The sequence below is a fragment of the Melospiza georgiana genome, chromosome 6 (assembly GCF_028018845.1).
Source record: "Melospiza georgiana isolate bMelGeo1 chromosome 6, bMelGeo1.pri, whole genome shotgun sequence".
Taxonomy (NCBI): domain Eukaryota; kingdom Metazoa; phylum Chordata; class Aves; order Passeriformes; family Passerellidae; genus Melospiza; species Melospiza georgiana.
In genome coordinates, this window is record NC_080435.1 from 26,899,295 (window position 1) to 26,925,388 (window position 26,094).

At 40.3% G+C, this 26,094-nt stretch overlaps 1 protein-coding gene across 2 annotated transcripts in view; it reads left to right on the forward strand.

The window, feature by feature from the left end:
• GALNT18 (polypeptide N-acetylgalactosaminyltransferase 18) overlaps positions 1-26,094 on the forward strand; it is a 215,019-nt gene that overhangs the window by 148,921 nt on the left and 40,004 nt on the right. For both annotated transcript variants that reach the window (XM_058026636.1, XM_058026635.1), the window contains exons 8-10: positions 7,762-7,947; positions 12,172-12,309; positions 19,691-19,786. In XM_058026636.1, coding sequence (XP_057882619.1) covers positions 7,762-7,947; positions 12,172-12,309; positions 19,691-19,786 — 420 coding nt within the window. The remainder of the gene's footprint in view (positions 1-7,761; positions 7,948-12,171; positions 12,310-19,690; positions 19,787-26,094) is intronic.

Here is a 26,094-nt window from a genome sequence, read left to right on the forward strand (position 1 = left end):
GAGAGCATCCAAAGAAGGGCAGTGAAGATGATGAAGGGTCTGGAGAGGAAGCTGTGTGAGGAGGGACTGAGGGCACTTGTTCTGTTCAGCCTGGGAGGAGACTGATGCTCACTGCAGTTACAATTTCCTTGTGAGAGGAAGAGGAGGAGCAGGCCTGACCTCTCCTCTGACCAGCATGAGAACCCAAGGGAATGGCCTGAAGCTGAGTCAGGGGAGGTTTAGTTCAGATATTAGGAAAAGATTCTTCACAGAGGGTGGTTATTAATTGTTGTGGTGTTGGTGTGAGGGTTTCCAGGATGAGGTGAGAGATTAATCTGACTTTATATATTTTAGAAGGCTGATTTATTATATTATGATATGATGTTATATGATATGAAAATGCTATATTAAAACGATACTAAAGAAAGAGAAAGAAGACATCAGAATGCAAGCAAAGAATGAATAATAAAAAACGCATGACTGACTAGAGTCTTGACAGCTGGACTGGGATTGGTCATTAAGTAAAAACAATTCACATGGAACCTATCAAAGATGCACCTGTTGGTGAGCAACCTCCAGACCATTCCAAGCAATCAGATAATTATTGTTTACATTTCTTTTCTGAGGCGTTGCAGCTTCTCAGGAGAAAATCCTGGCAAAGGGATTTTTCATAAAATATAACCATGACAACAGAGGGTGGCTGGGCACTGGAACAGGCTCCCCAGGGAAGTGGTCACCACACCAAGCCTGACAGAGCTGAGAAAGTGTTTGGACAATGCTCTCAGACACGTGGTGTGACTCTTGTGGTGTCCTGTGCAGGGCCAGTAATTGAACTTTGATGATCCTTATGGGTCCCTCCCAGCCCCATGTTGTATTCTATGGTCAGGTCTTTAGACACAGTGCAAGATTAATGAGACTGATCAGGCTAAGTGTAGCTGTGGTAAGGAGAGAAAGGTAAAGCCATAAAAGATGGCCAGCACAGTACATTGCTCCATGAATACTAAACCAGTGGCAATCCTGTTTTTCAGTCTCCTTTTGTGCTTTTTAAGACAAAAAGTGATTTCTTTTTCTTCCTGTTGATAACATAAACTTGGCAACATAGTGATTGATGTGTGGGTTATTTACTGTGCCTGGCAGTGAGATGGACACGCTTGGAAGAGAACTGAATGGGGCCATAAGTGACCCTTGGCATGTGTTACCCCAGGTGTGACACAGGTGGAGAGTGGCTCCTGCAGTTCAAACCAGCAGCACACCATGCACAGTTTAACAGCACACTGTAACAGTTTCATAGCTCATGAAGATACATGCAAAATTAATCCCTGCAGAACAAAACAATTTAAAAAGTACATAATGAAGCAATTAGCTAAAAGAGGAAGAAAAGTAATGACAATTTAATTTGGGAAGAATCTTTACATGTATTAGGTTTTCAATGAGAGTGGTTTATGAAGGCACAATTAATGTAAAATGAGGCCTGTGAGGCAATTAATGATGACTTCAAAAGTTAGATTTAAGGGATAATTTACATATTTAGCTCTAGTTATGTTAAAGTCTTTTATTTTTCTTTTAAAAAGCCTTTTAGATTGTGTATGGGGGGCTGTTTTTGTAGGTTACTTAGAGTTTCACATTAAACTATCAGCTTGGTTATGAAAAAAGGCTGTTCTTCTATAGAAATAAATAAGTTTATCTTAAAGTATGACAGGATTGTGTGATGATCAGATATATTTAGTAAAGGTTATCTGAATTCAGTGGAGATATTACCTAAATAAATATTAACATATTCCATCCAGTGGGTATAGTTTCTAGCTCTGCAGAGGCAGATACCCAACAAATGTGCATGACAATCCAAAAATTTCCAGGGTGTGATAGAAAAGCCACTAATAGCAACTAGAAATATGAACCTTGATTTCAGTGATCTTTGTGTCTGACAGCTCTCTCTGTCCTTTCTGCAGTCATCTGTCAAGATACCAAAATAAAAAAGCCGATTCAAAATGATTAGGGTATTAAATAAAAATAGCTTATTCATACTTGTCTGTAAAACATCAGGCTCATTATACTGATTATCAGTAAACAATTAATGGTAATTACAAAGGATGACAAGATTTGCAAGTTTTTACAATAAATTGTTCCCAAAAATATTTTCAAAGATGCTGGTAACTAATTAGTTTGTATCCACAGTAGTAATTAATTTACACTGACTGTTTTTTTAACTTTGGGGCATCTTTAATGAGTACTTCTAATTTTGTAGTTTGCAACCTTCACAGAAGCTAGAAATTACTTCAGTTTTTTGAGAAATCACTTAATTATTAAGAGGTTTTTGTTTGCAGTCCAAATGAGGTGATGGTATCAAACAAGGTCACATCAGCTCTTGGAGAAACTGCACGCTCTGTGTAAATTTAATGAATGCAGTGCATGCTAATCAACTGCTCGATGACTTGTAGGTTTTTGGTTTCGTTATTAGATCAAGGTTCTAGAACATAAAAAGAACACTCAGTGATTAAAGAGATAAAAAGAAACTTCTAATGAAGAAGTGTTATATCATTTTATAATGAAGTATAAATTAAATAATCGAGAAAGGGATCAACTTCAGAGTTGCAACTGTTTGCATTAAATATGCAAATTCAAATATATTTAAATGAAATTGGAGAGGATTTACTAAATAATGTAGTGAAAGATGTTTTCCAGATGTGAATGGAATTTGCTTTAAAAAACTTGTTAGCAGATTGATTTGGGTATTTGTAAGAAAGTGTGAGTGACACATGGTTGTGCAGTGCTGTGGGATGCCTGGTGGGAGTGAGTGAGGGCTGATAGGGCTTTCAGGACTTCACAGGTTGCTCTGAGAAGCCACTTGGTGTGTTCCTGCTCCTGTGGCTGCCTCCCTTGTGCCATCCCCCTGCACTGCCCCATGCTCAGTCCTGTCCCTCTCCAACACAGGGGGGCTCACAGCTCAGCTGTTGTGCCACCACCTGTATCCTCTCCGTGCTTTTAAGTTGCTCTCCTGACTCTCCCAGTGTGGAGCCCCTGTTTTCTGTTTACTCTGAGGTGCTGCTTTAACCTTGGTAAACAGAAATACTCACAGATTTAGGGCCACAGTTATAACAATGTGCCAATAAACATTCTGCAGATTAACAGCATAAAGTGCTTAGAGTGGACAGATTGTCCACAAGCCACAACAACTGAAGATGCAAAAGAGAGTTTTCCCCTCCTTTCCCCCTCACCTCCCCTCCAGTAGATTTTCTGTACTCATTTAATGTCCCTGTCATCCTTTGATTTCTTAGTTTAGATCATGGGCTATGCTGATTTTAGTCTTTCAGCTCTGTAAGTGTTCACCTTGGCACTGCTACTGTCCCTTTGGACCTAGAATTTTTTAATGGAATTTTGCTAGTTAGCAATGAAGAAACAAGGAAAGTTTTCAAGAAGAGAAATCTCTCTAAGCCCTTCTTGGGGCCGTACCAAATATATGAACCTCCTAAGGAAATTTAAGAATAAAGAGCCCTTTCTCAGGCTGCATTGGAAGGGAACATTGAAAATGCACTGAAGTGGGCTCAGAGCTCTTTGGAAGGAAAACTCCAATGGCTGTGTTCTTTTCCTGAAAGACTGTTTTTGCAAAGTAAACCAGCAGGACCAGAACCTCAGGAAATTCCTCCAGAGTAAAGCAAACGTTTTGCCTATCTGGGACTCCAGCAATCATGGAAAGTACTCCCAAAGATACATTGACCACACTGATCACATTTCAAAACTTTCTAAGGCAAAGTCTGAGGCCTGCTGGTACAGTTTTGCAATTGATGCTTTTACAGCATGGCATGTGAATTGCTATTTATTGTGTCACAGTGATTTTTTACAACTGCATATGCATATTTCAAGATTTGGCAGGAAACTGAGAGTTTTGCTGGTAATTTCCACTGCTTGCCTCTCATAGGTAAATTATCTTTGTGGGCAATAGATAAAGTTGCTGAATTTCCTTTTAACCATGGTTTAGGAAATTAATCAAGTGTTTTCCTTGCAATTTGTAGAAGTAGGTTAGTCATTAAGTATTACTGATAGCAGCCACAGTATGCTCAGAAATATAACATTTTACTTCAAACCATTCCATGTGGTTTGAAAAAGGTTTTGAAGCCTTTCAAAACACATGGTTTTCTTATCTTCAGACTTCTCGCTATAGCCATGGGTGATAATTTGAAAAAGCTCTACTGATTTTTAACTTTTGCATGTGCTTATAGCCATCAAACAAAATAGCAGTACAGGAAAACTAGCAGGGTGCTATTCAGTGTGGATAAAGCCTGAATAAAGATTGCTAATGACAGCAAAAAATAGCTGCAAAATCCACAGGGGAAGTGTGTGAAGCTGCAAGGAACTAACTCCTCAGTTGCTATTCCTTCTTGTCTACAGGAATTTTATTAGATTAAAAACAGGCCACTCTAAAAGGCTTCTCAGCTTCCCTCTGAGTAGAGTCTTTGAGAAAATGTATTTCTTAGTATTAAAATACTAATTTTTAAAAAAACATAAAAATTGTATCTGACTGAAAGGTATTTGGTGAGAGTAATTAATTAGTATTTTCTATGCACTTCTCATGTGAGATTTATGCCACCTCAAGGTTTTTCTCTTGAAAAACCATCCAGCTGTCCACAATAGCTCCAACACAATAGTTAGAGCACTAGGGATTAATGTAAATGAGTGAAAGAGATGGGGGGAGGTAGGAGTGGTCAGATTCAAGTGGACATTTGGTCTAGAAGAGAAAGAAACTGAAAGAAATTCCATTATTTAAAATACAATCAGGGAAGAATTCAAAAGAAAACCTGATGGGTTTTGTAGCAATTAATTATGTTTATTGTTTAGTATTCATACATGCAGTTCAGTGTAGTGTTTAGTGTATGAATAGCAAAGCCCTTCATTCCTTGGCTGGAGATTTTACATATTTTAGGCAGCTGGGAATCCTCACTTCCATGAGATTCCACAAGAGCATAATTTCATTTGAAAATCCTACTTTAATGCCTGCTACCTGCATTTCTATTGTGTGGGGTTTTTTTTTTTTTTTTCGTTTTTTTTCGTTTTTTTTTTTTTTTTTTTTAACTCACCGCTCCTTAAATACAATGGAACATTTGGATAAAAAATAGATTTCTTGCTGGACTGTAATCCCACTAGCAAAGAACAGTGGGAAGGAGAAAGGACATTGGCTTGTCCCAGATGTGACCAGCTGAGCATGTCAGGATTGTATTTTCTGCCTTTCTGAAGCATTGCCTCTGCTTCCACTCAGCAAGGTTTCATAGCCTGTATCTAAGGTCATGCTCTTTGTTGAGTGCTATAGCTAATTTTTGTGCATTTTAGGAAATTTTTGTCTGGAAATAATATGATTTTAAATTGTTTAATGAAACTTAGCAGTTCTGTTTTGATAGCTAATTAATTTATTGAAATTAATTACTCTTTGAAAATAGAACAAAGACTGACAGTGTCTGGGAGAAAGGAGGAAAGGAGTGGCCACTGGAATTGATTAGTTGGTGTTTATTTAGGTAGTGGGTAATTTTTATTTGCAAACTCTCTTAAGGACTTGATCAGGTTGTTTTTTGAACACATCTCACTTCATTATTAAGTCAAATCATAGTTTCCTGATAACTGAATCAATGCTGAAATTATACATGACACTGCTCGTCCAAATTTCAGTTCCTAGAAATTTGCTTGGAAATTCAGCTTATTGTAGACTGTGAACTTTTTGGCTCAACTTGTTGTCAAGACACCATTGTGACCTAGCTCTGAAAATCCCACAAAAGATTTGGTGTTCCCTTGCTGGCCTTGGCTCAAGGCCATCCCTGGTTGGAATGAGCAGAGGCAGGACGGAGTACACAGTGCATGTGTATTGTGAATTGCCCTGTCCTGGGCTAAGTTATGACCATCTCTACGTCTTCCTTGTCTTTTATGATACTAATTTGGGCAGTGTACAGTGAGTAACTCTGAAACAATTTATAGCTGGATGTCCATGCTGTACTGAGAATCTACTTGGACTGAAAGCAGGCGTTGTGTGAGCACAGTCTGGTGGTACTTCACATTTAATCTCTATTAGGAGGTGTAGCTGGACCATTTATAATTAAACGTTTTACAAACTGTAATTTTTGTAAGATCGTTAAACTGGATTGCCCACTTGATATGATATTTAGAAAGACAGGACACCAATTTTGTTTCCAGATTATTTATTTTTATGCCAGATCAGTTGCATATTTATTTTTAAATATTTATGATCATCTCAGTTTTGCCCTGCTTTTGATAATGGTTATGTTTATTTACTCTAATGGTCTTCCAGGCTGGTGACACAGAGATGTGCTGAAGTCTTTTCATCTCCCTTTTTGACTGTACAACAGGTTCATGGGTTAGCTCCCTTTCCACAGAGCTCTGAAAACCTGGGCTCTATCTCTTCTCCCAGCATATGCTGAATGCAATTAGGCACCAGTTCAGAAAAAAGCTTTGTAAACATTCTGAATTCATGCCACATTTTCTGGTCTCAGGAGCTGCCAAATGCCTAAATGCTGTATTCAAGCCAGATGTCTAAATATATAAAATGAATGACTGAACAAAGTGCCTCCTTAGTAGAGCATATGCCTATAGGGTGGACAGATCTGAGGGGCCTGAGATCAGCTCCAGAACAGAATGTTTTTTCAGCCCACATCTCTGGCCACCAGGAGGGAGACCAGAATATGGATGAAGGCACAAGAAAGAAGCACCCTTGCTCTCATGTTTTGCTCTCTTAGCATATGAGGTACCAAGCCTCAGGAGTTTCTGCTGGCAGTTATCATAAGGCAAACTCTGTCACTTCTCAGTGAGTACATCTGCCTCTGGGACACCCAGGTACTTGTTCAGCAGAACCAAACAGTTTGGGTACATCTGGTCTTTCACCTGAGCAGCATCCACTCAACCATGATGAATGGGCTGCCTTGATCTTGTTAGGAAGCTTACATGATACAAGATACACAGAAAAAGGGCTGTTATGTAAAATAACTCATGTACTTCACTGATTCTTAAGTTTGCCAAAGTGGTTTTCTCTTTGGTTGAAAGCAGAAAGAGTAAATCAGAAATGAAAGCAGTAATTATGATTAATATTGTGTACTTTAGCTCAGTTGTGGTAGTGGGCAAAATTGAAATCTAATTGAGCAGGTAGAGTAACCTACATAAAGAAGCTATAATAAGAGTAGTTTCTAATTAAATTGTTCACACAGCATTTTCATTAGGCACTCTTGGTCTTCATTTCTCCTCAGAAGGACTAGATCTGGTCCTTTCTCAACCATGTTTAAAGTAAAGTATAAGGTGCATTTATGTTCCTCATCTTCATGGGACTTGAAACTTCAGTGGCCTTAAAAAGCCGGTTAGCTTAGTTTCCCTACAATGACAACCTGCCTAGTTTATGATTCTGAGTGGTGCATGTATGGTCTGGTATGGACTGTGCAGAACCTCAGGGAAAAGTCTTGCAAGACTTAAAACTTGAACCAGGTGTCATTATTTTGAATTCCCTATAAATAATTTTATTAATAATCCTGAAAACAACTGAATTGATCCAGGCAGAGTGCAATGAGAGGCTACTGGCAGTGTAGAAACTCTGTAGTAAGGTGAAGTAGCAATAATAATTTATGGTATGGCAAAGTAATAACCCTCCCCTCACAACCTCTTTGTAGTCCAAGAAGTCTTGAGTGGTTATTCTCCTTACTAACAATGAAGTAAAAAAATTGCAGTGTGTTTGCTGGAGGCCAGCAGTGCTGTAGGGAGCTGCCACTAGCAGAATGTCCTTTTCTTTTTCCCCGTTAGGTGTGGCAGTGTGGAGGAAGCGTTGAGGTTCTGCCTTGCTCCAGGATTGCCCACATCGAACGAGCGCATAAACCGTACACAGAGGATCTGACTGCTCACGTCCGCAGGAACGCGCTCAGAGTGGCTGAGGTCTGGATGGATGAGTTTAAGAGCCATGTCTACATGGCCTGGAACATACCCCAGGAGGTGAGTCATAAAGATATGAGCTTTAGCTTTAGATCCTTTTCCTTTTGGTTACTTGTCACAGTCATATTTTCTGGAATATTCTGAAATTCCCTTTGCCCAGGATTCTTCTCCTGGGAAGCTGAGAAGCCTCAGAGAAAAAGGAAAACAATAATTATCTGATTTGCTTCTCCTGCATTTTGCTCCTTTGGAATGTGTTTGGAGATTGTTTACCCACAGGTGATTGTTTCATTGGTTTCATGTGAGTTGTTTTGGCTCTTTGGCCAATCAGGGCCAAGCTGTGTCAGGGCTCTGGAAAGAGTCAGGAGTTTTCATTATTATCTTTTTAGCCTTCTGTAAGTATCCTTTATGTATTCTTTAGTATAGTTTAGTATAGTATTCTTTAATATAATATAGTATCATAAAATAAGAAATTAGTCTTCTGAGAACATGGAGTCAGATTCATCATTCCTGCCTTCATCTGGGCACCCCACAAATACAGTAGTTACTACCCTAAATTTTGATTTTTTTCTGGTAGGGTTTTATTTGTATGTATGTATGTATTTATGTCTCACATACAGGCATAAGATATATACCCATATGTACACAAATTCATATAAACATATGTGAATTGTTGTTGTCTCTTATTCTAGAATATTTTTTTTGTCTTTAGGTTCCTTAAAAATTAATTTCTTGTCAAATTTATTCTCTTCACTGATGACTCTTCATGGATATTTTAAACTAGTAGCTGCAGAAATACGGTGGGGAAAAGCCATCAAATCTACATTGCACATCTTAATTTGAATTTTAGTCTCCTATTTACCATCACAGAGAGCTATAATTCCATCAGATTTGTGAGGAGAGATTTGCCAGGGGGTGTTGACATCTATTGCTGCAAGTGTGGGGTGTCTGATAAGCATTTCACATCAGAGCGAGGGTGGCTTGGTGGGTGGCATGACATGTTGCAGATTCTTGCTGCGACTCCCCACTGGACTGTTTGTCCTGATTTCTTTTCCATGGATGAGTATTGCTTGGTCCATTGTATTGAAGAGATGATATCAGATGGCCAACGTCAGAGTTCAGTTTGATTTTAGCTGTTCCTCATTTCTGTAGTCAATGGTATTTAATCTGTGAACAGCGATGAGCTGAAGGGCTCAGAGCTAGGGGACTGTATTTACTGAGAATCTGGGTGATTGTTTCCACCTAGAAGCTGGGAAGCATGGTTCTATTGAATTTGGAGTTTAACTTAGTACAGCTGTCATCATTACAGCAAAAGCAAAGTCTGGACTTAAATTAAAGGGCGGATTAGCTTTTCTTTAATAAAATATCTCTAATTTGACAACAGTTCAGAGAAACTGCTTTTGCTGCAATTTCTGTGTCAATAAATAAAATGCTGTACTTCTCCTTTAGTTTAATTAGAAGAAAATGTTAGAAACAAAAAATCAGCTAAATACATGAAAGCTGGTGTTGGTTCAGCTGCTCTCAGTAGCTTCTTGCACAAGCTTCTCTTGTGATTAAAACTAGATAATTTTGGCAAAGTGGGGAAGTCATTGTCCTGTTTTAGGTTGCAGCATTAGTCACATGATTTGCTATGACCATGAAAAAAAATCCTCTATAACCTGATATAGGAAAGGACTTTTCTGAAAGTTCCATGTTCATGGAATCCAAACTCTCCTCTACATGTCCCTGTTTTGAATAGTTGCACAGAAGTCCATACAGGAATAAAGACATTTCTGCACAGGATAGGGTTACTTATTTTAGGTCAAAGCAATCCCAAATGAATTTTATTTGTGAATAGCCTGGTAGATTTACATTTCAGTTTCTATTTCATATTGTTAATTATTTTCTTGAAGACTGGTTAATCTTCATTGATTAATCCAAGTTTTCATATTTTGACTTGCAAACAGAACATTAACACAAAATTTAGAAATTCCTTTTGCTAACAAGGATGTACAGCACTATACACTGATTTGCATCATATTCATCCAGAGGTGATGGTGGTGTTGCTTAATCTTGTGCAAATTTGAGATCTGAATGCAATTAGAGAACAAATTAATAAAGGACGCAAGTTAAGTTGCAGCTGGACAATTACAGGAGCAATTCTCTATCTGGAAGCTAATGAATACTGGTAATGGACTATGTAGGTAATAGAAATGTATTTAGTTACAATAGTCAGGACTTTCCATGAAATATGTTATTCCAAAGTGTTAAACACGGGACCTGATTTTTTCCATGGAAGAATTCCTAGATCTTTGAGAAATCAGATGTTTCCAAAGGTTTTAGTCTTTGGGCACTACTACTACTACTACTACTACTACTACTGCTACTACTACTACTACTACTACTAATAATAATAATAATAATAATCCGAAGGAGTGAGGTGCATTTTGCATTGTGCTGTGACTGCCCTCTTGGGATCTCTGTGAGCTTCTCTCTGAAGTACTGAGGGCTTCAAATGGAGACCTCTGCTGCCATGGTGACTTCTGCATCCTTGACACTTGGATAGATTCAGAAAAGCACTTGAAACCCAGAGGAAAGGTTCTTCAAGTCCCAGAATCAGGAACTGTGCTTTGCATGTGTTCTGCCTGTGCTTCTGGTTTTGTTTGTTGGGTTTTTTTCCCCATCATATTCTCAGCTTTGGGGAACACACTCTCTTATTGGTGGTGATAAAGCCAGTGTGCTACGTGTGAGCTATTTTTCTTCTCCAGCTGCATGAAAGGATGTGATTACTGAGGCCCTTAATGCTCTTTCTTATACTGTGAGCTGTGAGGGAACAGGCACTGGTGCCTTCACGGTTGCATGAGAAAGGATTTGGGAGGCAGTGGACCAGTTTAGCACTTGATCCCAGGATCTTGTTCACAAGATCCATTGATTGTCTTTCAGCACACTACAGCCTCTTTATTTAGTAATTTGCTGCAAAATTCAGAAAAAAATTGCCACTTTAGGAGTAGTTCTGTATAAAGTTTGACGGATTATGTAGGGCTTGAGAGGGGGAGTCACCATTTTTAAAATTGTTATGTCTAATTTGTGAATGCCAGATCATTGTTTCTTACTTTTTAGCATTCTTTACCAAAGTAGAAGTCGATTTTACTTTAGTTAGAAAATGCTTCCATAATAAAATATAGTTGCTCCATATTAGCATTAATTCAGTGCTTTGGGATGCAGTGGTTGTTTCAGCAGCTCAGAAATATAGATACTTATACAGATTCCTTTTTTCTTGTGTAACTAAGAAAATTCAGTGCTTTCAATGTTTTTTTAAAATCTTGTCAAAATCTTTGGGGTTTTCATGGCCCAGTAAAGGCTGTTGTTTAAGGAGATAGATTATAAGATTTCCCTATGAAAATGTATTTATCCTGTGTTTTGCTCTGAGGCAGAATTCATTGAGCACAGCGTGGAGCAAAATGTCTCATTTTACTTCCTGTCAAGAGCAGCCACATATTTGCACTTAGACCCATCTCTAAAAATTTCTGCTGTGTGATTTTGATGTGATAAATTATTGATTTTTATATACAGGGCCTTTATGAAAGTGATGCTTTGTGATCTGCTTGTATGAAAAGTAGAAACTAGGTTAGCCAGAAATGTAAAAGAGAATAAAAATTATGGGAGAGAATATTCAGCAATTGCTTTTAACAAAAATAACAACTTCTCTTTTTACATTACAAAAGAACTTTAATAAGTGCTATTTCAGACAGGTGAGCAGAGCTCCCATTTTACAGTCAAGCAGTAATCCAGACTTCAGAAATGGCCAGAAAGTGTCATACACTATTGATTAGGCCACAGTGGGACACCAGCAATGCCCATGTTTCTAGGGCAACTTGCTACTTACTGCCAATTCCTTTTGGATTTGGAAAGTGCCAGGAAATTAGAGAACATCAGTTGTATTCATTGGAAACTGGATCTAAACCCCACTGGAGTCAACAGGAGTAGTGCCATTCACCAAAGCAGACTGTGGAAGAGACCCTGCCATGGTGAACTGTATCATATTTAACTGGGGCACTTCTGGGGTATGTGTGGGTGACAGACGCACTCCACAACAAAAATGTGTTTATTGTCATAGTCAAAATGATGTTTGGCTCTTGGAGATGGTGCTCTGCAGGGCCAGCGGTTGGGCTCGATAATCCTGATGGGTCCCTGCCAACTCAGTTTATTCTCCGATTCTGCAGTGAGGGAGGTTCTGAGTGTGTAGTTTACACAGAAGTGTATCACTGATGTCTCTACGGCTTTTTCTGCCCTTTGTTTCCTGTGCAGGACTCTGGAATTGATATTGGTGATATTTCAGAGAGGAAGGCCCTAAGGAAAAAGCTCCAGTGCAAGACCTTTAGGTGGTATCTTGTCAGCGTGTATCCAGAAATGAGAATGTACTCAGATACTGTCGCCTATGGGGTGGTAAGGATCCTGTTTACATTTCCCATTGTGCAAACATGGGGGAAAAAGGTGTAATAGTGGGAGTAATTAATGAAGACAATGCCTGACTCAAGTAAAAGAAGCAGATCAGTATAGAGTCACTGGTTAAATAATATGGTTAGTTGACAGAGACAGCTGCTCTGCTGTCATTTGTGCTGAGATGTCCTGAGCATTACCTTCCCCTCTGATTTTTTGTTGTTTGTTTGTTTGTTTGCTTCATGGCTTGCATTCCATACAGAAATACTCAAGGTGTGATTTTGCAGACACATTGGAGCTGACAGGTTTGTGGCAGCAGGGTAATTCACAAAATAGACTCAGTATTTCAACTGCAACCTTCTTAAGATTGTAGCCAGATCTTAATTTAGAATCATGGAGTCATTTAGGATGGAAAGACCTTTAATATCATCAAATCCAACTGTTAAGGGCTGATGCTTTCTCTTATTAGACTTAGCCATTTAAGGGAAATCCTGGTCCACCCCAGAACAGGTACCACAATCAAAGACTAAAATTCCAAGTTAACCCAATCTCACATAGCTAACCCATGTAGAGCACCACTAGAGAGGTTCAAGAATCACATTGCATCCAACAGAAAGGGCAGCTAAATCCATGCATTGTGGGCTCATCATTCCTTGTGGGACAGTAGTGCCCTTGTCTGTGTTGCAATCAAGCTTGAGTTGCATGGTGCTAATTAAGGCAGAAGCAATTTTTGCCCCTCAGAAACTGGTAGGGCCCCAAACAGAGAGAGCAGGTGTGCATGGCATGAAAGATGAGCAGAGTAAATGAAAACAGGCCCATAATAAGGGAGTAGACCAAGGATGTAGGTCTACTATGTGAAAATGACCTTTTCACATTCTCTTCCACTGTCATTTTCACAAAAATTGATGACTTTGAATTAATTTTTTCTTTTTGTAAGACAATCCTAAATAGAAAATGTGATAGCAGATCTTGCTTAGTGAAAGGTTTGTCTTCAGAAAACTGAGCTGTGCAGTTGGCCAGTATGGCTCTGGAAGTGACCTGCGGGTGCCACAGAGCAGCTGCTGTGTTTCAGCAAATGAAGGGATGTACACCTTGTGAAGTTCCATGGCCCCTGTGATAATAGCTTAAAATAACCATGCTGGCTTTTCATACAGTCATACAAGAAAAGCACTTCCAGCAAAGGTTTAGGTCATTGCTAAATGCATGACTTAATGATTACCTCCCAAATTATTTCAGAACAATGCCAAAATCACACCTGCATGCAAGGAGCCTCTGCCCCACACCATGGAATTGCCCTCAGTGATGCTGTGATCCAATAAAGTGTGGGATTTCCTGAGGAGAAGGAGGCATAGCAGCTAAGTAGTGCATGGTTCTGCTTGTAGGTAGCTCTGGACAAAAAGTCTTTACAGGTAGAAGTGATACAATATAAATAAAGGATGGGTTGTGGAAGAGCTGAAGTACTCATCTTAGGATCATCTTCACATTGTGCAAGTCAAAAGGAAAATCAGCAACAGTGGTTTTATACTCTGCTGAGAGATTTTCATCAACCAGAAAGAGTAAGAAGAGTTTTTTACAGAAATACTGAGCACAGTGGTCAGCCTGGAGAACAGAAAGCTTCAGGGAGACCTTAGAGCAGCCTTTCAGTACCTAAAAAGGGCTAAATGGAGCTGGATAGGGACTTTTCACAAGGATGTATAGTGATAGAACAAGAGGGAATGGCATTAAACTGAACAAAGGCAGGGTTAAATTAGATATTTGGAAGAAATTCTTTAAGGGCGGTGAGGCACTGAAGAAGTTGCCCAGAGAGATCATGGACTCTTTGTCCCTGGATATGTTTGAAACCAGGGTGGATGAGTCTTTGAGTAACCTGGTCTAGTGGAAGGGGGTTGGAATGAGATAATCTTTAATGTGTCTTCTGACCTGTCTTCGTTTACAAGATAGGTGTGTCTGCTAGGGAAGGCAGAAAGCCTCCCTTGGAATGGAGAATGCAAATCCCCTCCCTCCCTCCGAATTACTATAATTTTGAAATTAAAGGGGCTCTCAGGCAAAGATATGAGAATAGGAAATTACAGTTCTTTACTAGTATCTATATCAAGACAAAACAAAACAAGAACTGTGGCCTTAACAACAAACAGAACCAGGGAGCCAGTACCAGTCTCCTTGACTGCAGGCACTCTCCCCTGTGTTGTTCACAGCCAGCAGGAATGTGAGAAATAGCTACTCACTTTTCATAGTTTAGGAAGGTTTATTAAACCTTATCAAAAGTACAACAGAAGACTGAATAAAGAAGAAAGGTTATGGTGCTGGGAGCAAAAGATTTTTCCCTGCCATGTGCTCAGCCCCCTCACAATGGAGGTCTTCCCTTTTTAACCCTTTAACCCCTCCGAAAGTTCTGTCCATCAACCCCTTCTTCACTGTCCGGTGGTGGAGATCTCTTCCTCAAATCCTGATTGGGGGTCAGGTGTTCCATAGTGATGACAAGCCAGCCGTCCCAGATGTCCCAGCTCCAGCTGCCCCCTAATAGTCGTGCGAGGGGGTACAGCATAACTATAAATCTATAAAACCTTTCTTAACCTGTATACATGATATTTGTCCATTAATTGTGAGAGTCAATCATTGCATTACTCATCTATCACAGGAATGAGCAGGAATCTTGGGCTGGTGGGCGAGGAGGATTAGCAGTTTGGTGGAAGGTGGAACTGCAGGGACATGTGGGCCAGGCTCAGGGTGTGGCTGCGGCGTGCAGAAACCCACAGCAGTACCCGACAAACAGCAGGGTGATCTGGTTTAGGGCAAATTTGGGAGAAAGCCTCCAAAGGGGGCCTCTCCAAAAAACAAACCCACACAGTCCTTCCCTCCAACGGGTTTGGGAAGGATCCCTTGGAGACAAGTGGAAAGAACCTGTTTATTTAACAGGCACAGCACCCCCAGCACACAAAAGGAACAATACCGGATGACATTACACTTTCACCACTCTGAAAAGATGACAAATTCAGAAAGTCTCTCTTGGTGGTGGTTGCTCTGTTATTACTCCCTCTGGCACTGGGGCAGCTGCTACCCAGAGTAGGCCCCACTAGGCCACACGGTGCAAACTCGCGGTGTTCCCAGGGCCCAGTGCGGAGCAGGCTCGAGTAGGTCCAAAAAAGAGAAAGTAAAAACAGTCCAGGAAAAAATTTGGACTGCTTAGCTAAACTGACTAATGAGCAGAAGCGAAGAGCAGGAGCAAAGCAGAAGCAAGAGCAAAGCAAAAAGCCAAGGAAAAAGCAAAAGCAGCACAATGCACTGCCCTGTCTGTGTGTTCCGCCAGCCGTGGGGGAGTGGCTGAGAGCAAAACCAAAACAAAACATTTGCTCTTCAGAGCCAGTCTTGAAGGCACAGAACATGATATCCAGCATAAACAAAACACCCCAATGGGGATACAAGCATCACAATGTCACCCCAGGACAGGGGACAGCGGGACAGCAGCTGCCTGGCTCCAAGCAGGGCAGGGAGAAGAGAGGTTCAGCATTCCTGGGGCACACGAGGTTCGGGATTCCTGGGGCACACAAGCAGGTGGCAATTGGTCCCTCAGAGCTGATCTCCAGCAGTACTGGTGAGTTCTCCTCGCAGTGATCAACAGCCTGGCCATTCTCTTCCAATGCCAGAGAGCAAGAGGACAGCTGCCCCCAAGCCTGTCTCTTTTCACCTGCCCCCATTCTCGTGTGTGAAAAATGCCAATCACTTGTTTTTAAAATTTTAAAAGTTTAATAGTAATAAAATGGTTATAAAAATAGCAGTATAATTTGAGTAATAATAGTTTGGGCAATTAGAATTTATGAGGCAATAGAAACAAAGAGTTAGGGACAGTCCAGGTACCTCTTCTGGGCAAAATAAGCCTGCCACGTTAGCAGAGCATTAACCCTTAAAAGCAATAACCTGTTGCATATTCATACACCTCATCCATGATGCATAAATTCCATTCAAACACAGGATTCTGTCTGGGCAGTATCAACTTCTTCCTCTGAATCCTGACAGTGTCTTCAGGGCTGAGCAAGGCAGGAAGAAGTTCATTTGTTCTGATAATGGGGCAATAAATTCCCTTTCTCTGAAAGATTCAGGTGTCCTGTGGCTGCTATCTCACCGTGAGTAATCTCTTTAGAAAAAGTATCCTACATAGGATAGTTTTTATTTTAACACTGTGTTATAACCTAGAACTATATTTAACACACTATTTAAGAAAATTAATACAGCATAACTTTCTAACATAACACATATAATAATCATTTTAATATTTGCAAAAAGCCAATTGTAAAATACACATTTTTCACATCGTGGTATCTCTGCCTGCCCCCCAGAGAAACTCCCCAAAACCAAAGGAGTTCCTCTCAAGCACCCAGCCATCAGTGCTTCTTAGCAACTCAGTAGGAAGAAATTTCACAGGTAACAAGGAAAGAACAGAAGAAACCCAACCCTCAACACAACCCAAGCCATTCTATGATCCTGTGATTTAGGTACTGCCCAATAATACACATGATTATCATCAGCTGAGAGAGATGTGAGGAGCAGACCCTGTTTGTACCATTACAGAGAAAGTAGTGGACAACTATGACAACAGATAAAGAAGGCACATATTGTGAAATACACAGCTTACTGTTTTATGAAATACTGTTGTATGACACAAGATTAAGTGCCCCTATCCTTCTAGTAAAAGAATCACTTGGATGTCTGATCTTTTGTGTCTGCTTTGCTGTTTGCTTGCACATCTTACAACAGAGAAAGGTGTGATATTTCAAAGCATGTCAGCTGCTTTCTGATTCTCTAAATGCTTCCATTCATCAACTGGTTTCATTTTTTTTTTAGAAAATAGAGATACTGCTACTATAGCATTATCATCAATTTTAAAAAATCCTGAGTAATTGAAAAAGCTGTCAGAATGGGGGTAAAGGCTAGGATATATGCACTTACAGAGACACCCCATATATTTATTTCCTAAATCCTACATTTCCTCATGTTCTGTGAGAGTTAGGGAAATAGGTGCAACTTATGCTGTGGAATATAGCTAGGCTTGGGATTGGAAGCAGAGTAAATATTTGGAAAGGAAACTTCTTTCTAAATTGTGCAGTACCCTCCTATTTAGAAGAAAGCAATGTCACTGGGCCAAAAGTTGTTGTATTCAGTGTAACAATCATTATTTCTGGGTTTCAGCACACGGATTGTCTGTTATATTTTGTATTGTTTTTAAAATTAAGTTTTGGTAGGCCAAAATTGCATTACTCAGGTTAATTGTTGGTTGCCACAAAGCCACTAGATTTTGTAAAGTGATTGTTCCTCAGAATCTGGGGCTCAGATTTTGAAACAGCAGTATTAGTTAACAGGTCAGTGGCTGTTTTGTTTCTGGTTTTTTCCTACCTTTATTATGGGAAAAGTTTATAACGTTCACACCATGACAAGCATTAGGATTGGAGTTGATGGAAGAGGCTTTGAAAATGTTAGGGAAATTAATCCACAAACACCAGAGGTTTATGTCCAAACGGGAGACAGAGGAGTCCTTTGACTTTAATCGAATAAAGGGAGAGGCCACAGGGAATTCCCCAGGGATCTTTCACATTTTTGGAGGATGCCGCCTCCCTTTTTATCCTAATTTCCTGGCTGCATTTCCCTTCTCTCATTCCCCATTGGCTGAGGTGCTTGAGAGATACAGACTCCCCGATATGCCTGATACCGAAGATTTCCCTCTAATGTACAGCCCTGCCTTTTAATTTTTAATTCTTATGGAATTCAGGGGGTTTTCTACCCCATTGTTTCTTTCATCTTTCAATGTCTAATTTCATTTCTCAGCAAACCTAAAGTTTATTTGTAAAAGCAAATATCTTTCTCCATCCATCAATCAGTGGGATCCTTCCCATTGTTTCTTTTATCTCCCAGTGCTAGTTTTACCTACCAGCAGACCCACAGCTTGTTTGGAAAGACAAATCTGCTATTCCTCTCACAGAGAGGATGGACAGTGAAGAATTGACTGACAGACTTTGGGAGGGCAGGGCTACCTGATGGAACACCAGTGGTATAAAGGTGGAGCCAGCCACTTTGTGGGGGAGCACGTGGTGGTTTAGTTCCACACTTCCAGTGCTGTGCTTTCTCATTATTCAGTCAGTTGCTGTATTTGTTAAGGTTTAATAAACCTTTGAAATTTTAAAGTGTGAGGTCATTTCTCACAGGTAATGGTAGACCCAGGCATGAATTAATAAGGCTGATATTTATCATTGGTTTGGATAGAGGGGGTGCTTAGACATCTGTTTGTGATTAGAGTCATGGCTATGCTGACATTATGAATAAGAAGTAGAAAGCTTTGACAGAGAAGATTTTATGTAATGCTCAAGGCTTTAATTTTTGAGAGTAATGCCAGTATTTATACCTCATGCATATTTTCTCTCCAGTGTTGAGATGCATCCTGTCCATTACTGGATTTAGAGTTAGGTTTAGAGTTGGAAGTCTTGTAGAGATGAGTTGATGGTTTTGATTTTATTCACTGCCTGGCTTCAGCCTCTGATTTGTCTGCTCTTGTTACATGCAGCTCTAGGCTTCCTTTCTAAAGATATTAATTTGGTTTCCTCAAAGGAACCAAACCAGAACTGCCCAGCTAATTACAGGTGGTTGCAAACCACATCTCCATTCCTTCAGGCAGTTGTCCCCTGTTCTCTGAGCCACTCTAATACCACTGAACACCTTTATGCACATCCATGGGTATGCAGCCCACATCTTTGTCCTCACATTCTGAACAGACCTCGCAGCTATCTGTGCTCATTAATTTAGCACTTCACTATTAGGAAACTCTGTCTCAGCATAGCCTAGGTTTTTCACAGGGCTTTGTGCTGACCAGGGCCAAGTACTTTGCAGTCTGTTCATTGCTGTGCGTGGGTTAGCCCAGAATAATCAGGGGAGCTGGTGCATAACAATTGCCCTGAAGTCTCCAGATGTCAGCTGAAAAAAGCAGTTATTAGAATTATCTGCAGAAATCAGAAGATTCTCATAGAGATTCTTAAAAGCTATTTAATACCTCATCTATCTTGCTCAGCAGGATATATTCAGGTTCTCTCTATAGTGTGTACCAGAGACTAAATATTTTTAAAACATATATCAAAAAATTATTGCTATCTCTGAAGGCTTTTTGAAGTAAACCCTGCCTGAAACTTTGTGCAACATTATTGAAATCAGTGGTGCTAGATTATCTGCAAGGAAGTATTTAGTCCAGATGCTTTCTGTTCAAGATCTTCACTGTAACATATTTTAATTTTGCATATTTCCTTCCTCAACTACATACAATTTATTTTTTCAAAGAAAAGAAAGTAATCACACCACCTTTTTCTCATATAAAACTTGCTTGATTTCTTTTTCCTTCTGTTTGTTTTAGCTGCAGAATTCCCTGAAAAGTGATTTGTGCCTTGATCAAGGGCCAGACACAGAGAATATCCCAATCATGTATATCTGCCATGGAATGACACCACAGGTTAGTTTGTCTAATGATCTCTGATTTTGCTGCTGCTGTTAGCAGATTGTGTGGGAGGAACCACTGTGTACCTGTCATTGTTTTCCTGCAACAAACCCTTGGTAAGATGTTTAGTAGCTCTTTTAAACAGAGGCAGCATTATTTCTGCTGTAAATGGAGAAGCTGTGGTATAATAATGCTTTGACAAGGAAGCTGATTTTTTAATTTTGAAAGAATTTAAGGAATATGAGAGTCAGCACTGACCCAGATTTGCTGATAAAAGCTTTCATTTCTGTTCCTATGCAGACTGTGCATATGTCATATGAATGAAGCAATGCATTTTAAAACATTTTGCATACATGCATAGGTATACTCAGAGTTTATTTATGCATTATCTGAAGATGCCTGCTTTTTTACTTTATTTACTGTGTCATTTACATAAATGTGAAATGCGGAGCCACCTTCTTCACACCATACAGCTGTGTCAAATTCCAAACCCTGTTCTTGTGAAAACCCCTCCTATAAATCTCCTTTTTTTCTTTCTCTGCTGTTGTTCTGTTACTGTAGTATGTGCCAAAGACTCAAATTACCAAAAACCTTTCCATCTTCCTACATAACAGCTGGATTTACTGACTTGGCAGACAAGATGGTTAAGACCTGTGTCTCCCCAGCTAAGGCCATAAGTGAAAAAGTTTCAAGGCAAGTCTTGACAGGAAAAATAATGTTGCATGGCCTCGAACATGGTTGTCAAAGACAGATGAGCAGATTACTTAACCTTAAAAGTAATGCATGCATAAATTATGTAAAGGAAATGTGGGAGTGACCAGAAAAACTGAAAAATCCCTCCAGTTTGAATGATTTTTCAACATGACTACGTTTTATATTTGCTTTCTTGAAAGGACCCTGTGGAGTAATGCAATGTGGTTGTACCCAGGAGCTGTCAGTTACCTGATCCGACTATACAGCAAACGAATCCTCACAGTATCTCAGAAATAAGCACAGAGCAGCAGGGTGGCCTTGTCCCCTGTGCCCCATAGTGAACTGGGAGCATGGGCTGGGTGAGCTGCAGATATGATTCTCTGCAGCCCTGCCCAGCTGCACATGCTGCAGCTCTCTTCTGCACCGGCTCCCTCCACCGAGAACCTTTCATACTGATCACTAGTGGCATTGTGCTTGAGTAAATTATGGATGAAGAAGCCAGAAATACCTGAAGATCCCATCCATCAGACTCACTCACTGGATGGGCTGTGCCTTATTTGTCTCATAATGATGTGGGAGCCACTGTTTGCCTGCAGAAGCTTTGCAAGACAGTCCTCAGTGTTTGCAAAGGAGCTGTGCAATTCACCCCTGGGCCAGAGCCTTTATTCCTCATCTCCTGGCAGGGCACCATAACTCTCGTGGCACCTCATCTGCGAGAACAACATGCTGCAGGCATGCCTGTAAATTCCAGTTAGAAACTTTAATTATAGTTGAGAGACAACGAACAATAACAAAAGTCACTTCAATTAGCACAGTGCAGTATTCACCAGATAAAGAACTACCTTTGAATGTCAGCTCAAGTTCTGTACAAATGAGATAGCAGCAAACAAATGAGTGAGGAGAAAGAGACAAGGGGAGCTTTTCTAGACAAGACTCTGCTCCTTCATAATTAAAATGCGGTGTCTCCTCCCCATTACTGTGTATTTCATTTTGTAACTAATGTTAAAACAACATCCAAAAGAGCCCATATTTGGGTAAGATCTCAGTAATGACAGAGAACTTTTTCAAAAGAGAATTAGACTTTTTCTGTTAGGGATTATGGTATTAAGAGGGAAAGAACAAACATCACTCAGCATACTCCTATGAGATTTCCACTGCGATGTTGCATCTCTTGCTTAAGCTGAGCTGCAGCCCAGCCATGTACTTTTTCTATTATATATTGGAAATATTTCTATAAATATTCCTTTTAATCTTAGTGATCTCGCCAATAGCACAAAAGATACTGGTAAAATGTTAATTTTATTCTAGTAGTGGGGAAATGCTGTTATTTTTCCTACCTGGCAGTCCTTACCAAAACAGATTAGTGCCCTGATTCAGGACTGGCTGGTTGAGTGTTTGGGTGATTCTGTTCCTAGCTCAGATGCAAAGTTTTCTGTTGTAGCTATTCCATTTACAGTTTTATTGCTGCCACCACTTGGCACACTTGCATCTAGATGTGCAATAATATATCTGACTGCCAGGAACCACTCCCTCATATGTAGTGAAGTTGCTATTATTAGTTACTACTACAGCCTCTCTTCTAACTTGGATAATTTCTTTTTTTTCCTCCACTAACTGCTTTCAGATGTTTTTGAATTCTCATCTTTTTGCATGAGAAGTGGCTTAGATAAGATGTTTGACATCAAGGAATTGTTTTACAGTCATAGGTACAGCTACTGTTTCCTTTTAATATGTTTTATATAGGAAAGAAATCATCAAAGGCAGTAAAAAGGGAACTGCATTCCTGATATTAAAATTCCATGCTTGTTTTATTTTTAGACAGTATCAAAACATCACGTATAGCTTCATAATTAAAAACAGTAGAAAATATCCTAAAATATTGCAATTAAATGATCAGCAGTGTATTTTCCCGTGGTGTTTCTATTTCATTTTAAATAGAATCAGGATTAGTGATGCTAAAACTTCTGTGATTCAGATTTCCAAACCTTTCCACAGTCCACTCTGTGTCTGCTGTCACATATTCACAGTTCATTCCTGCAAGTATCTTTGAATGCTTTATAACTGTGTTTATTTCATACTTCCATTCTACAGATAAACTGATGCAAATCTTATGTGTGCTTAAATACTAAGATGGAATAGAAAATCAAAATTTAATCTCTCCATTTCTGTAGTCCTCTGATACTACTAATGTGAAAGAATTCCTCACAGCAGGGTGTTTGGCTGGGCCTGAAAAGACAGAAGGTATTTGAAAAACTGCAATCGGTGCTTAGGTGTGTTTCCTACCCTCCCTTCATGTTCAGAGGGTGCCTTCTGTGGCAACTGTATTTTGTCCCAGTCCCCAGGAGCCTGGACACTTCAGGAGTTACAGTACCGAGTGGAGCACCTTGAATGCTTGACTGGTGGAAAAAACAAAAACGGTGATGATCCTGCAATGCACTCACATGAATTTAAGTGAAGAATTGCTATTCCTTTACCTTTTGTAAGAATGAATTCATTACAAAATGCTGCCCAGGTAATTAGAGTTTCTGCTGAGAGGATCCTTGTCCAAGTGGTGGCATCTGAACATGGCTAAGTAGCTCATCCTCCCAGTTCTTTTGCTGAAGAGTATTTCTCCCTAAGAATCACATCTTTCCATTCCTGCCTTTAGACAGTCTGCCCAAACCAGCACTGTAATTTCTGCTCCATCTGTACAGCTGCACAGAGTGTTGGCATAACTCCCCAGCTCATCTGCAGGAACATCACCATCACACCTCCAGCCACCACAGTGCCAGGCAGCTGTTAGATGTGCACAGACCAAGGTCATCAGGTGGTTTAGGTACCTCTCATGTGCTGCTGGCCACTGTAAGGGGCTTTCAGTGTCTGTGTTAGCCTGCCACATCAAGGCTCTCCTGTGGCGCAGCTGCTTAGCACAGCTGGACAAAACCTGGCTTTTGCAACTCTTGAAACAGCCAAAAAGTAAATGCAGCATGGTAAAATATCTAACTACAGGAGTTAAACCAGGCTCCTAATACACTGTTTAGTGTATTAGAAATCATGTTCCTTTAATAACGTAAGATCAGCTCAGAGGGAAAACACAGCAGCTTCCCATCAGAGTGATGATTAAGGGAATCAGGAAAACTGACAGATGAGGTGGCAGTGAGAGGAGATAAATGTGAAGGCAGAAGAACAGTTCGGGCAAAACAGTAACTAAAACATAAAGTTCATGTGAGGCTCTGGGGGTTTTGCTGAGGTTTATTTTTTTATGTGCTTCATACAGAAGAGGATAAAGGTAGTGGTTTAATTCCTGAACTTGTTAAAGTAAAGCAACAATTCAGTCCTACATTTAGGTCTCAGAAGATCTATTTCCTGCTGTGCCCCTGTTCTGCATGGAAAAGATGGTTGTTGTAGTTGCAGTAAATACATGCCCCAGGCCTGACTCCTTTCCTGGTTCTGGGATCTGCCTGAGCCTGGTTATTTGTTGTTGTTGAAGACTGCTGTTTAACCAGGTTTGTAATCTTGAAGGCAGGCTGATGACAACATGTCACTTGCATTAAAACTGCTCCTGAGTGATAGTTTAAAAGATTCTTTTATGAGAATGAAATACCACATTATTAGAGACTTTATTACATAATAAATAAGTAGCGTAAATCAATGAAGTGATATTTTAAGTAGATATTTACTTTGAAAATTGCTTGTGACTGAGGGGATAATGGGCAGTTCTGTTCCCTTGTTCAATAGCTTCTGGCTCTTATAATTCTCAATTTATAAGCAGTTAAACCCCAAAGCTCATGCAGCAATGTGAAAGTCAATAGAAACCAGTTAGGTTTTGAGGAATTCAGGTTGAGGAGCAGGGTCAGAAGACTAAATGGGGAGTGTCACTAGAAAAGAAATGCAGGTGAGAAGGGACCCCTTTTTATATAATTTCATATTCTTGCAAGAGATTGTGGAACTGACACCAGTGACTACAGCTCTGCCTGGTATGAATTATTGCATCTCCACTCAAGGCAGTGGAAGAGAGTCCTGCCACACATAAAGCTGTGCCAGTTCACACTGTACAGGACTCTGACCTCAAAGCATAATGTATTCTGAAGTACTGGGAGTAGCTGCAAAAAACCCCCAGAAACTTCTAAACTCTTTTTGTATGGTTCACAAATGCTTCTTTTAAAGTGTTTATAATATATATTTTTATAAAAGCTATTTTTTCTTCTATCAAATCTCTTAGCATGGTGATTGTTCATACACAGATATTTTTCATAAATTTCAGAAAATGTCTTCTGTTATTTAGAAGTTTGTTAAGTGTGTGTGTAAAACACATAATTATTGCAAACTGAGACTCAGTGCAAGAAAATAGTTTACCAGAAGGCCTGCCATGCAACAGATGCAGACTGACTGGGAATAAGGGAGAAAACAACAAAACCTGCAGATGGATCAATGACTGGCCCTTCAGAGTTGAAAAAATCACTGCCTTGAAAATGAAGTGTCTACAATAAAAACATTTCAGGCAGCCTTTTATAGGCAGTAAAAGGGAGCACAGCAGCTGTTGAACAGCTCTCAGTTACGCAAAAACTCGGGGTTGCTGTTCACGTTTGTCTTGAGGCAAATGTTCGATGCATTCAGCAGCTGTGTACAGGGCAGCCTGACCTGACAGCACCACTTCTTTCCAACATGTTAGGCTGAGCTGGGCCATCACTTCCTTGAGGATGATCCTTTCATGTGTGCAGACCCGCAGAGGGCTGTTGCATTGCACTAAATAATGATTTAGTTGTTTGCACTGGGTGTTTGGTAATTTGCACTGTTCACATGATTTGTGTCCTGTCAACACATGATCTTTCCCTTCCCCCCCAGCCCCCAAGTGCCAGTGTTGGTGGTCTCTCTGTGGTTTACCCCTCTCCTCACCCCTCCTCACTTGTGTCCCATTGGCTGTTGCCCCCTTCCTCTGCCCCCCTTCTCCTCTGCTCAAAATCCCCCCACGGGAAGGGGATGCTCTCTTTTCTGTCTGGGACGTTGCCTGATCTGGTGTCTCGATCTATCAAGTCAATAAACTGAGGACATTTGTCCCTACATGAGGAAGAGCAATTTGGGTCTTTTGCCTTTTGTCCATCATGTGGGCTGGGATCCATAGCTAGCTAGAGTGGACCTGAACAGCCCAGCCAGGCATGACAATCTTACAGCTGGCACCCAACGTGGGGCTCAAAGCCACAACCCTGAGATTAAGAGTCTCATGCTCTACTGACTGAGCTGTACAGACCTGATCTGTACAAACCATCCAGTTCTATCCTGGGCCAGGTGCTTTTTCAGTGAGCAGTCAGACCGTGAACAGAGCAAGTCCTTGCTGTAGCAGTGTTGGGTTTGCAGTTGGACTGGATGATCTGAACCTTCTTTTCCAGACTCCATGAGAGAGTTTTTCACTGCAGGTGAAGATCAATGGTGTTGAATTTTTAGCTTCTGAGTGTGGATCTGAGGGATTTTCACACTGCTCTCTTTGTCCAGCCAACGTGAGTCTGTCATTATTCCCATGCAGAGAGGCAGCCTGGCAGGGCACTCTGACTCCCAGGGTATGTGCTCCTCTTCTTCCAGGGGCAGCATCGGACAGCACTGCCAGCTGATGTTGTCCTACAGGTTGTCCTTTGCCTTTTTTATGAACTCTTCTG